Source organism: Oncorhynchus gorbuscha, linkage group LG22 (genome assembly GCF_021184085.1).
Source record: "Oncorhynchus gorbuscha isolate QuinsamMale2020 ecotype Even-year linkage group LG22, OgorEven_v1.0, whole genome shotgun sequence".
NCBI classification, from domain to species: domain Eukaryota; kingdom Metazoa; phylum Chordata; class Actinopteri; order Salmoniformes; family Salmonidae; genus Oncorhynchus; species Oncorhynchus gorbuscha.
The window spans coordinates 38,253,711-38,268,376 of NC_060194.1; the positions used below are offsets into that span (position 1 = coordinate 38,253,711).

General features: G+C 43.8%; 1 protein-coding gene across 1 annotated transcript in view; it reads left to right on the forward strand.

Annotated features, from left to right (window-relative positions):
• Positions 1–14,666, forward strand: part of LOC124009962 (neurocan core protein-like) — a 161,982-nt gene that overhangs the window by 71,201 nt on the left and 76,115 nt on the right. The window contains exons 4-5 of the mRNA XM_046322233.1: positions 9,022–9,231; positions 9,871–10,053. Of these exons, the coding sequence (XP_046178189.1) occupies positions 9,022–9,231; positions 9,871–10,053 (393 nt within the window). The remainder of the gene's footprint in view (positions 1–9,021; positions 9,232–9,870; positions 10,054–14,666) is intronic.

Sequence of the window (14,666 nt, forward strand, 5' to 3'; positions counted from 1 at the left end):
CATGCTTCTTCCAAAGAGGAGAGGCGAAACGGATCAGAGGACCAATACGCGGCGTGGTAAGTGTCCATGGTTCTTTTAATACGTTAAGGTACACATGAACAACTGACTACAAAAAACAATAAATGTGAAAACTCAAAACAGTCCTATCTGGTGCAATCACAGAGACAGAAACAATCACCCACAAACACACAGTGAAACCCAGGCTACCTAAGTATGATTCTCAATCAGAGACAACTAATGACACCTGCCTCTGATTGAGAACCATACTATGCTGAAACATAGAAAATCCCAAAACCTAGAAAAACAAACATAGACTGCCCACCCAACTAAAGCCCTGACCATACTAACTAAATACAAAACAGGAAATAAAGGTCAGAACGTGACAGTACCCCCCCCCCCAAAGGTGCGGACTCCGGCCGCAAAACCTTGACCTATAGGGGAGGGTCTGGGTGGGCGTCTGTCCGCGGTGGCAGTTCTGGCGCGGGACGCGGACCCCACTTCACCATTGTCTTAGTCCGCCTTATTGTCCGCCTCCGTGGCTTTCTCACCATGGCAACCCCTCTCAATGACCCCACTGGACAGAGGGGCAGGGGCTCTGGCGCCTCTGGGCTGAGGGGCTCTGGCGCCTCTGGGCTGAGGGGCTCTGGCACCTCTGGGCTGAGGGGCTCTGGCGCCTCTGGGCTGAGGGGCTCTGGCAGCGGCGCCGGACAGGCGGGAGGCTCCGGCAGCGGCGCCGGACAGGCGGGACGCTCCGGCAGCGGCGCTGGACAGGCGGGACGCTCCGGCAGCGGCGCCGGACAGGCGGGAGCACCTGCAGGGAGGAGACAGAGAGACCGCCTGGTGCGTGGAGCTGCCACAGGAGGCAGCGGCGCCGGACAGGCGGGACGCTCCGGCAGCGGCGCCGGACAGGCGGGACGCTCCGGCAGCGGCGCCGGACAGGCGGGACGCTCCGGCAGCGGCGCCGGACAGGCGGGAGCACCTGCAGGGAGGAGACAGAGAGACCGCCAGGTGCGTGGAGCTGCCACAGGAGGCAGCGGCGCCGGACAGGCGAGAGTCTCCGGCAGCGGCGCCGGACAGGCGGGAGGCTCCGGCAGCGGCGCCGGACAGGCGGGAGGCTCCGGCAGCGGCGCCGGATGGGCGACGGGCTCCGGCAGCGGCGCCGGACAGGCGGGAGCACCTGCAGGGAGGAGACAGAGAGACAGCCTGGTGCGTGGGGCTGCCACAGGAACCACCAGGCTGGGGAGACCTTCAAGAGGCTTGGTGTTAGGAGGAGCCTGAAAGACTGGGCTGTGGGGGAGCACTGGAGCTCTGGTGCGCAACCTTGGCACCACTTCCCCAGGCTGGACAACTACTCTAGCCCGGACCCTCCAGGGTGCAGGCACAGGTTGAACCGGGCTGTGGGTAAGCACGGGAGATCTAGTGCTTACTACACGCACCTCTCCCTTAGGCTCCACTCCCACAGTTGCCCGGCACGAGCGGAGCGCAGGCAGAGGACGCACTGCACCCTCCCAGCGCACCGGAGACACAGCACGCAGAGCCGGCGCAGGATAACCTGGACCAAAACTGCGTACCGGCGACCAGACCCGCTGAGCAGGCACCATACGCCCTGGCTCAATGCCCACACTCGCATGGCACTTACGGGGGGCTGCCCTATAGCGCACTGGGCTATGGACACGCACTGGCGACACCATGCGCTTAACCGCATAACACGGTGCCTGACCAGTAATGCGCTGCTTATAATAAGCACGAGGCGTGAGCTCAGGTCTGCTACCTGGCTTAGTACCACACCTCATGTGCCACCCCCCAAATTTTTTTTTGGGGCTGCCTCTCGTACCTGTCGCACTGCCGTGCTGGCTCCTCAGATTGCCGCCGCTCAGCTCTCGCTGCCTCCAGCTCTGCTTTGGGGCGGCGATTTTCCCCAGCCTGTGCCCAGGGTCCCTCTCCGTTCAGTATCTCCTCCCATGTCCAGGAGTCCTGTGATGCTGGCCTCTGTTGTTGATGCTGCTGCTGCTGTCGTCGCTGTCCTTTACCACGCCGCTTGGTCCGATTTGGGTGGGTGATTCTGTAATGAATTTCCTCCTCTTCTTCCGAAGAGGAGAGGCGAAACGGATCAGAGGACCAATGCGCGGCGTGGTAAGTGTCCATGGTTCTTTTAATATGTTAAGGTACACATGAACAACTGACTACAAAAAACAATAAATGTGAAAACTCAAAACAGTCCTATCTGGTGCAATCACAGAGACAGAAACAATCACCCACAAACACACAGTGAAACCCTGGCTACCTAAGTATGATTCTCAATCAGAGACAACTAATGACACCTGCCTCTGATTGAGAACCATACTAGGCTGAAACATAGAAAATCCCAAAACCTAGAAAAACAAACATAGACTGCCCACCCAACTCACGCCCTGACCATACTAACTAAATACAAAACAGGAAATAAAGGTCAGAACGTGACAGGGATTCACTCAGTCTCCTCTGAACAATGTCGTGGAATATTCTAATCAAGTGAAAGAGACTTTGTCATTTCTTCAAACAATCATATGTATTCAATATTAATTAATTATTGCAATAATGAGACTAGTCAACCCCAGAGTCTTGACTGTTGGGCCGAGTAGCCTAACCTGTACCCAAATGCAGAGTTTTTTATATAGCTAAATCAAATCAAATCAAATTTTATTTGTCACATACTCATGGTTAGCAGATGTTAATGCGAGTGTAGTGAAATGCTTGTGCTTCTAGTTCCAACAATGCAGTAATAACCAACGAGTAATCTAGCTAACAATTCCAAAACTACTACCTAATACACACAAGAGTAAAGGGATAAAGAATATGTACATAAAGATATATGAATGAGTGATGGTACAGAACGGCATAGGCAAGATGCAGTAGATGGTATCGAGTACAGTATATACATATGAGATGAGTATGTAAACAAAGTGGCATAGTTTAAAGTGGCTAGTGATACATGTATTACATAAAGATGCAGTAGATGATATAGAGTACAGTATATACGTATACATATGAGATAAATAATGTAGGGTATGTAAACATTATATTAAGTAGCATTGTTTAAAGTGGCTAGTGATATATTTGACATCAATCCCATCAATTGCCATTATTAAAGTGGCTGGAGTTGAGTCAGTGTGTTGGCAGCAGCCACTCAAAGTTAGTGGTGGCTGTTTAACAGTCTGATGGCCTTGAGATAGAATTGACAGCCCTGTTTTTCAGTCTTTCGGTCCCAGCTTTGATGCACCTGTACTGACCTCGCCTTCTGGACGATAGTACCCCAGGTCTGACACTAAGAATGCTTAGTCATGGTTGGTTCCACCCCTCCCATGCAGATTTGGGCGTCATAAGCCACTCTGGGTTCATCCTGTTGTTATCTGCACTGGGGGGTCTTAACCCCACCCTGGCTTAGTTTCCACTATGCAAGGATGATTTTGAGACATTGAGGGATTGTTATAAACTCTTCCAGGCTCTCTCTATCTCGGTTACACCCACCACATCTTGTAATGCAGTCTATGTAATGCAGTCTTTAACTCATTTGTCAGCTCAAGCAATCTCTGGTGACCAATAGCCCAGATTAATTGCAGGGAACTAGAGTGGAGACCATAAAAAACACAAGTAGGACATAAATGTCTTACTATTAGTTTAATATTAATTGTTAACCATTAATATCAAATAGATCAGGAAAATACGTAATTTTTCTATCACAACAGTTGATGTTGAGATGTGTCTGCAACTCTGTGAAGCATATATTTGGGCTGCGATTTCTGAGGCTGGTAACTCTAATGAACGTATCCTCTGCAGCAGAGGTAACTCTGGGTCTTCCTTTCCTGTGGCGGTCCTCATGAGAGCCAGTTTCATCATAGCACTTGAAGGTTTTTGCGACTGAACTTGAAGAAACTTTCAAACTTTCAAAATGTTTCGAAATGACTGACCTTCACGTCTTAAAGTAATGATGGACTGTTGTTTCTCTTTGCTTATTTGAGCTGTTCTTGCCATAATATGGACTTGGTATTTTACCAAATAGGGCTATCTTCTGTATACCACCCCTACTTTGTCACAACCCAACTGATTGGCTCAAACTCATTAAGAAGGAAAGAAATTCCACAAATAATTTTTAACGAAACATAACCTGTTAATTGAAATGCATTCCAGGTGACTACCTCATGAAGCTGGTTGAGAGAATGCCAAGAGTGTGCAAAGCTGTTATCAAGGCAAAGGGTGGCTTGGCATAGAAAATATGTTTTGATATGTTACTACATGATTCCATTTGTGTTATGTCCTAGTTTTGATGTCTTCCCTATTATTCTACAATGTAGAAAAAACAAAAGAAAGACCCTTGAATGAATATGTGTGTCCAGACTTTTGACTGCTATTGTGTGTATGTATGGTAATGACTGGAGCGGAATAGCTGGAATGGTATCAAATACATCAAACACATGGTTTCTAGGTGTTCGATGTCATTCCATTTGCTCTGTTCCAGCCATTATTATGAGCCGTCCTCCCCTCAGCAGCCTCCACTGACACACATACAGACTACACACACACACGCACGCACGCACGCACGCACGCACGCACGCACGCACGCACGCACGCACACACACACACACACACACACACACACACACACACACACCACACATACACGCCACACACCACACACCGCACACCACTACCTATCTGGCCAGCTATCTTCCAGCTGCTGTTGCCATGGATATCCCAGCCGATAGATTGATGGCTGCAGGTGCTGGGAGAGAATGCCCTGAGGCCTGAGAATCTACTGGGTTTTGCTGTATGATGATTGTGTTTGTGTGTGCGTGTGTGTGTGTCTGCGTGTTTGTCTGCATGTGTTTACCAGTCTGTGTGCATCTATAAAATCTATCTTGTAGGCATTAAATTGACTTGAAACAGAGGGACCATCTCATTGGACTAGCCCATCATACCTGAAGACAGCTGTGCAGTAGCAGCACAGACATGCCTGGATAATGTGCTTCTCTCTCAGATCACCGGCAGGGTTCCTGTATGTCAGTGCTACACTCCATGAAGCTTATCAACAGTGAGTAATAGGCAGGGACAAGAATGAGGCAAACGAGAGAACAGCCTTGAAGGACCCTTAGTAGGAATAGCAATTTATATCGATATACAGTGGGGAGAACAAGTATTTAATACACTGCCGATTTTGCAGGTTTTCCTACTTACAAAGCATGTAGAGGTCTGTAATTTTTTATCATAGGTACACTTCAACTGTGAGAGACAGAAGCTAAAACAAAAACCTAGTAAATCACATTGTATGATTTTTAAGTAATTAATTTGCATTTTATCGCATGACACAAGTATTTGATACATCAGAAAAGCAGAACTTAATATTTGGTACAGAAACCTTTGTTTGCAATTACAGAGATCATATGTTTCCTGACGTTCTTGACCAGGTTTGCACACACTGCAGCAGGGATTTTGGCCCACTCCTCCATACAGACCTTCTCCAGATCCTTCAGGTTTCGGGGCTGTCGCTGGGAAATACGGACTTTCAGCTCCCTCCAAAGATTTTCTATTGGGTTCAGGTCTGGAGACTGGCTAGGCCACTCCAGGACCTTGAGATGCTTCTTACGGAGCCACTCCTTAGTTGCCCTGGCTGTGTGTTTCGGGTCGTTGTAATGCTGGAAGACCCAGCCACGACCCATCTTCAATGCGGGGCGGCAGGGTAGCCTAGTGGTTAGAGCATTGGACTAGTAACAGAAAGGTTGCAAGTTCAAATCCCTGAGCTGACAAGGTACAAAATCTGTCGTTCTGCCCCTGAACAGGCAGTTAACCCACTGTTCCTAGGCCGTCATTGAAAATAAGAATTTGTTCTTAACTGACTTGCCTAGTAAAATAAAGGTAAAAAAAAATAAAAAAAATAAAATGCTCTTACTGAGGGAAGGAGGTTGTTCGCCAAGATCTCGCAATATATGGCCCCATCCATCCTCCCCTCAATACGGTGCAGTCGTCCTGTCCCCTTTGCAGAATAGCATCCCCAAAGAATGATGTTTCCACCTCCATGCTTCACGGTTAGAATGGTGTTCTTGGGTTGTACTCATCCTTCTCCTGCCTCCAAACACGGCGAGTGGAGTTTAGACCAAAAAGCTCTATTTTTGTCTCATCAGATCACATGATCTTCTCCCATTCCTCCTCTGGATCATCCAGATGGTCATTGGCAAACTTCAGACAGGCCTGGACATGCGCTGGCTTGAGTAGGGGGGCCTTGAGTGCGCTGCAGGATTTTAATCCATGACGGCGTAGTGTGTTACTAATGGTTTTCTTTGAGACTGTGGTCCCAGCTCTCTTCAGGTCATTGACCAGGTCCTGCCTGTTTGATTGAGTGTGTGGACAGGTGTCTTTTATACAGGTAACGAGTTCAAACAGGTGCAGTTAATACAGGTAATGAGTGGAGAACAGGAGTGCTTCTTAAAGACAAACTAACAGGTCTGTGAGAGTCGGAATTCTTACTGTTTGGTCGGTCATCAAATACTTATGTCATGCAATAAAATGCAAACTAATTACTTAAAAATCATACAATGTGATTTTATGGATTTTTGTTTTAGAATTGGTCTCTCACAGTTGAAGTGTACCTATGATGAAAATTACAGACCTCTACATGCTTTGTAAGTAGGAAAACCTGCAAAATCGGCGGTGTATCAAATACTTGTTCTCCCCACTGTACATAGTTTGCCCCTCAGACAAGAATACCATAAACCACACTCTGTTAACGACAGTAAGAGTCATCCATGTCATCTCCATCCTCGTTTCCCTTTTAAGAACTCTCCCTCTTTTCTCCCTCTTTTCGTTTGTTTTTGCTGTCATTTCCATACTTCTTGTGTTTTTTTTTTTTCATTCACAGAGGTTACCTCAATCAAATGTATTTATAAAGGCCCTTCTACACTTCAACAGATGTCACAAAGATCTTAAACAAAAACCCAGCCTAAAACCCTGAACAGCATGCAGTGCAGATGTAGAAGCACCGCGGCGAGGAAAAACTAAAATACATATCTCTGTCTTTGTCAGTCTGTTCTCTCCTTCTCTCTCTCCCCCTCACTCTCCTTCTCTCTCTCTGCCCCCCCCACTCTCCTTCTCTCTCTCTCCCCCTCACTCTCCTTCTCTCTCTCTGCCCCCCCCCTCTCCAGACCAAACAGTGTTTGTGATTATGTCTGGTTTGGGTTGAAGCGGCATCATGCTTTCAGAACACAGACATGTGGATTCTCTCTAGGGGGGGTTCCGCTTGTGAAAACATTCCAATCTAAATGGAGATGGGAGATATCTTCTGGGGATTCCACCCACCATCCCTCCCAACCATGCGGCTTAAACACATTATTCCAACACCGGGCAAGATAAACCTTTGTTTTTTCATACAGCATTTTCCCCTTTAGGCCCACATTTGTTTTAAATATGTAGAAAATTGATGTGTTTGAGAAAGAAGGTGAAATTGAAAGGGAACACAAAAGGACGTGCAAAAATCTGAAGAAAAATCCCAAAAGAAATTGGAGTTTAGTTGACCTAAGGATCTTGAGACTTGACTGTTCTGGTCGATATGCTGCGTGTTTATCTTAGTGTTACAGATGAGCAGACTTAAGTCACAGCCCTACCGGATAACTACCATGGTGTTTGTAGAGGTCTTGTGTTGAGACCGATGGCAAACACCCATGTTAAGGTATCACTTTTTAAAATGTTAAATTAAAATATTTTAGGTACACTAGTACTATGTTCTCCAAAACATGACTATGTAGAGTGAGTAAGGGGGACCTTCAGAGAAATCATTTCAGAATGAAAAAAATACCCCTAAAATATAATCATTTTTTTTAGAAGGTAGGAACTGTATTTCTACCAGATGGTGATGATTTAAGGGGGAAGTCACGAAGATGAGTGGGGTGGAGGGGGGAGGGGTTGGTAGGTAGTCTTTACCGGTATTCATGTTTCCATGGTTACCCTGAGGCTGTATCTCATGGCAACTGGACTGAGTGAATTACTGATACCTATCTGCAGAGCGATGAACCCTGACGCTTTTCAACACTGTCCAAGACCCTTTTACATCCAATCAAAAAGAGAGGAAAGGACAGAGTGGGGGATAGATATAGGTGACTGTAGGGGCAGATAGAGGAGAGGAAGATAGCAGGGGTATAGAAACAGAGAGATGGTGAGACAAAAAGAGGGAGTGGGCAAGAGAAAGAGAGAGCGAGTGACTGGAGAGCAGGTGTGAGTGCAGATATGAGTGTGATGAAATTAACATACTGAAATTTGAATTAATTATCTGTCTAGCCAGCCAATTGTCAAATGTGTGTGTGTGCGCGTGCATGTGTGTGTATGTATGTATGTATGTATGTATGTATGTATGTATGTATGTATGTATGTATGTATGTATGTATGTATGTATGTATGTATGTATGTATGTATGTATGTATGTATGTATGTATGTATGTATGTATGTATGTATGTATGTATGTATGTATGTATGTATGTATGTATGTATGTATGTATGTATGTATGTATGCGTGTGTCTGTGTGTGTTTGTGTGCGTGCGTACCGTGCATGTCTGCAAATGTCTGTGACTCTACACAGTGGTGTTGTCACCTCTGCTGGATTGGGACTGGAGTTTTTCTTGGTTTCTGGAACGTTCCCTGAGTGGTGTTATGCTGCTAATGAATCTCAGTCTGGTTAACTAACAGATGCCTCCCTGGAATCTCAGGTCCTCTCATTTGTCTTCTGCTCTCTCAATAGACCAGACTGACAGAACATGTCCTTGTCACACTAACACTTCCTCCTCTACTGACAGAACGCTGAAGACCTTCCATAGAAATAGAATTACTAGAAGGGAAAATACCATTGAAGAGAAATGTTCTGTGGTGGGTGGACAGGCAGCCATGTTAGATGTACCCATAGGAGTGAAATCTATTTCTGTGAGACTTCCTCTCCTTTCTCTTTTTCCTTTCTTCCTTCAACTCATGACCCTGTCATTCCTCCTGTATCTCCTTTCTGTAGGTATGAGCGAGGCATCCTCCATAGTGAACATGCGTAGAGTCACCCACCCTACCATACGAGAGCCTCTGGCTGGCATCGCCAACCTCCCCTGCGTCTTCACCCTCCAGCCCAGTGAGCTCAGCCCTTCCAGCCACATCCAGTGGACCCGAACCTGGATACCGCAGGGTGGAGAGGGGGGTCCACTGGAGCAGATGATTCTCTCAGCGAAGGGTAAGTCATGTAAATTGAATGAAACCCTTTTGCACTTTGTGGAGCTTAGGTCATTCACTAACTTCCTCCATGGGGTTCGGTGTTGAGCGGTTTTATTCACTTCCTTTAACCTTATACTCCAGTGGGCTAAATCAGGTTCACACAGAGCGTTTTTTGGTAGTCTTAAACAAATCTACTTTGAAGCAAGAATACACACCTCACACACATGGTTATGGGCTTAAAAATGAAAGAAGAGACCTGTACCATGTCAGATATAGTTGAAATGTATTACATTTTGAGTTTTCATCCTAATATTACACTTTATATACATCACAGAAGACTGACATTTTTTGCCGTAAAAAAAAGAATGTTTATTAATTAGGAAATTATTACAAATGTTAATGACATTCCACCCATAAGGCCACTAGGTCATTTGACTGTGGGAAAGAGCTTTAGTATGGATGGTCCTGCTTCTTTTAAATTAAAGCTAGGGATTCAATGATATTAGTTTCAATCAACATGGACTTAAACATGCCATATTTGGCTATTTGTAATACGCTTAATTTGTTATGACAAAATGATGAGAGGGTTATTTTTTGACAGTTGAAAAGGTCTATACACTTTCATAGAAATGGTTTTATTTTGTATTATTTTCCAAAGGTGATATGGTGAAGGTGAATAAGGCTTTCGCTGGCCAGGTCAGGTTGCTTGGATATGCTGCTAACCACCTAAATGCTACCATGGAGATCTCAGGCCTCCGTAGCAACGACACAGGCACCTACCATTGTCAGATTGTGGTTGCAGATGACTACGAGCGAGACATAGTGCCCCTTGTGGTCACAGGTGAGTGGTTCAATGCTGGTGTGATTCAGTAGCTGAGATACATTCTTTCCCCAATACAATACAACACGTCTGGATTGTTCCCAATAGGTATGCAACAAGTATTATAAGTATTGTCTGGGAATTCTTTTGTTTATTTTGTAAATTACTACAACCTTGGAGTAGACTTTATCAATACTTCTGAAAATATGTATATTTATATATAAGCTAAAGTGTTTGGACTGTGGATTAAAAACCTATTTGTCCCTTTAAATGTTCGTTAATAACATCTTAGACACCTCAGTGGGAAATGGTGACCTTTTACTTGATAACCTTTTACAATATAAGGGCAGATTCTTGTGAGTATTAAACAAATCTACTTTGAAGAAAAGTATACACCTCACACACTTGGTTATGGGCAAAAAAATAAGCCACCTGTACCATGTCAGATATAGAGTTGAAGTTTGTATCCCAACATTACACTCTGCTTCTCTTTGTATTTTCATTATGGTTTCATTTTAACAGGCTAATAGTCCGTAACACTGTAATTAAGTGCATGGATTGAATTCCAATGACAACTGGCCTGTGACTGCTCTTCCATGAAATGCAGCTAAAAACACACAGATGGTTTCAGATTGATCTGTTCTGAATAAACCTATTGGGTTGTCAAACAGTGTAGTTTTATAATCATCTAAGAGAAGGGCTGTATCATTAACATCAGATGTAGTATATGTTTATAAACACTACCGTTCAAAAGTTCAAAAGTCACTTAGAAATGTCCTTGTTTTTAAAAGAAAACCACATTTTTTGTCCATTAAATTAACATCAAATTGATCAGAAATACAGTATAGACATTGTTAATGTTGTAAATGACTATTGTAGCTGGAAACGGCATTTAAAAAATGGAATATCTACATAGACTTAAAGAGGCCCATTATCAGCAACCATCACTCCTGTGTTCCAATGGCACGTTGTGTTAGCTAATCCAAGTTTATCATTTTAAAATGCTGATTGATCATTAGAAAACCATTTTGCAATTATGTTAGCACAGCTGAAAACTGTTGTGCTGATTAAAGAACCAATACAACAGGCCTTCTTTAGACTAGTTGAGTATCTGGAGCGCCAGCATTTGTAGGTTCGATTACAGGCTCAAAATGGCCAGAAACAAAGCACGTTCTTCTGAAACTCATCAGTCTATTATTGTTCTGAGAAATGAAGGCTTATCCATGCGAGAAACTGCCAAGAAACTGAAGATCTCATACAACGCTGTGTACTACTCCCTTCACAGAACAGCGCAAACTGGCTCTAACCAGAACAGAAAGAGAAGCGGGAGGCCCCGGTGCACAACTGAGCAAGAGGACAAGTACATTAGAGTATCTAGTTTGAGAAACAGACACCTTACAAGACCTCAACTGGCAGCTTCATAAAATAGTCCCCGCAAAACACCAGTCTCAACGTCAACAGTGAAGAGGTGACTCCGGGATGCTGGCCTTCTAGGCAGAGTTCCTCTGTCCAGTGTCTGTGTTCTTTTGCCCATCCTAATCTTTTCTTTCTATGGGCCAGTTTGAGATACTCAGTGCCTCTTTGCTTGACATCGAGGGAAAATCCAAAGAAATCAGCCAAGGTGTCAGACAAAAGAATTGTACGCCTCTACAGATCTGGTTCATCCTTGGGAGGCATTTCCAACCACCTGAAGGTACCACGTTCATCTATACAAACAATGATATGCAAATATAAACACCTTGAGACCACACAGCCGTCATACCGCTCAGGAAGGAGATGCGTTCTGTCTCCTAGAGGTGAACGTACTTTGGTGCGAAAAGTGCAAATCAATCCCAGAACAACAGCAAAGGACCTTGTGAAGATGCAGGAGGAAACGGGTACAAAAGTATCAATATCCATAGTAAAACAAGTCCTATATCGACATAACCTGAAAGGCCGCTCAGCAAGGAAGAAGCCACTGCTCCAAAACCGCCATAAAAAGACAGACTAGGACTTGCAACAGCACATGGGGACAAAAATCGTACTTTTTGGAGAAATGTCCTCTGGTCTGATGAAACAAAAATAGAACTGTTTGGCCGTAATGACCATTGTTATGTTTGGAGGAAAAAGGGGGAGGCTTGCAAGCTGAAGAACAACATCCCAACCGTGAAGCACAGGGGTGGCAGCATCATGTTGTGGGGGTGCTTTGCTGCAGGAGGGACTGGTGTACTTCACAAAATAGATGGCATAATGAGAAAGTAAAATTATGTGGATATATTGAAGCAACATCTCAAGACATCAAACAGGAAATTAAAGCTTGGTGGCAAATGGGTCTTCCAAATGGACAATGACCCCAAGCATATTTCCACAGTTGTGGCAAAATGTCTTAAGGACAATAAAGTCAAGGTATTGCAGTGGCCATCACAAAGCCCTGACCTCAATCCTATAGAATATTTGTGGGCAGAACTGAAAAAGCGTTTGTGAGCAAGGAGGCCTACAAACCTGACTCAGATACACTAGCTCTGTCAGGAGGAATGGGCCAAAATTCACCCAACTTGTGGGAAGCTTGTGGAAGGTTAACTGAAACATTTGACCCAAGTTAAACAATTTAAAGGCAATGCTACAAAATACAAATTGAGTGTATGTAAACTTCTGGGAATGTGATGAAAAAAATAAAAGCTGAAATAAATAATTCTCTCTACTATTTCACATTCTTAAAATAAAGTGGTGATCCTAACTGACCTAAGACAGGGAATCTTTAGTAGGATTAAATGTCAGGAATTGTGAAAAACTGAGTTTAAATGTATTTGGCTAAGGTGTATGCAAACTTCCGACTGCCCCTGTATATACTGCATCTGATGTGCATGATTTAGCCCTACTTTTTAAATATATATAATAGTATGTACTATTTCATCATTGTCCTTACTGAAGTGTCCTGTTAAATGTTACTACTCATTGAGTATGATTTTTTTCCTAGTGTTATTATTATTATTATTATGATATATCTGCGTCATCATTGATTTGATATGTGTCTATGGGTTTCCTTTGGCAATGTATATGGTAACCCTTTCCATTATCTGATAAAGTCATTTAAATTTGAATTTGTAAATGCAGAGGAATGAACCCAAGCGAGAACACATCTCCTGCTTAGAAAATACTCCACATACTGTAACATCGTGGCTCCATTCCAATGTTGATATTAGCATCTCATTTAGTGTCTTACACTGCCACATGGAGAGTAACATTTCATTGGGTGACCTTCATGAGTGAATTAACATCCTAATGATTTAATTGCTTATACAAGCTCCCATCTGTTTGGCTGAGACAAGGACACACTTGGCATCGCAACACAAACCTGTGTGTGGCTGTTTCATGCAGGAACCCTGCTAAAACAACCCCTAGTGAATAGAGTACTTATTTATTTTTTGTGAATAGAGTCACTGTATGTGTGTGTCTGGGTGGTGTTGATCAAGAAATAAAATAGAAGGGGGAGGGGGTGAGAGATGAAGAGAAAGATAAAGAGAGTCAGAAAAAGAGAGAGAGCGAGAGAGCGAGAGAGAGAGAGAGCGAGAGAGAGAGAGAGCGAGAGAGCGAGAGAGCGAGAGAGCGAGAGAGAGAGAGAGAGAGAGAGAGAGAGAGAGAGAGAGAGAGAGAGAGAGAGAGAGAGAGAGAGAGAGAGAGAGAGAGAGAGAGAGAGAGAGAGAGAGAGAGAGAGAGAAAACAATACATAAATACGCTATGGAAAAAGAAGGAACAGCACATCAGAAATAAGCTTAATGTAATTGATGAATCCATAGAATGTAACAACTTCTGGGAAAATAGGAAAACTCTAAACAAACAACAACAAGAAGAGTTATCTATCCAAAATGGAAATGTATGAATAAAGCACTTCTCCAATCTTTTTGGCTCTATAACAAAGAACATACTGCAAAAACATATACATGATCAAATACGAATCTTAGAATCAACTATGAAAGACGAACAGGACCCACTTGATCCTCCAATTACATTGAATGAACTACAGGACAAAATACAAACCCTCCAACCCAAAAAGACCTGTGGTGTTGATGGTATCCTAAATGAAATTATAAAATATACAGACCTCAAATTCCAATTAGCTATACTTAAACTCTTTAACATCATCCTCAGCTCTGGCATATTACCCAATATTTGGAACCAAGGACTGATCACCCTAATCGACAAAACTAGAGAGAAATTTGACCCCAATAACTACCGTGAGATGTGTCAACAGCAACCTTCGAAAAATCCTCACATTTCCTAATTGAAAACAATGTACTGAGAAAATGTCAAATTGGCTTTTTACCAAATTACCGTACGACAGACCAATCATTCACCCTGCACACTCTAATTGACAAACAAACAAACCAAAACAAAGGCAAAGGCAAAGTCTCATGCTTTTTTTATTTAAAAAATATCCCTTGTGTACAACGTAAAACACCCAATAATGCATGCAGAGCAGAATTAGGCTGACATACAAAATGAGGTGGAAACTGAGCTGCACTTCCTAACCTGACAAATGTATGACCATATTAGAGAGACATATTTCCCTTAGATTACACAGATCCACAAAGAATTTGAAAACAAACCCGATTGTGATAAACTCCCATATCTACTGGGTGAAATATACCACAGTG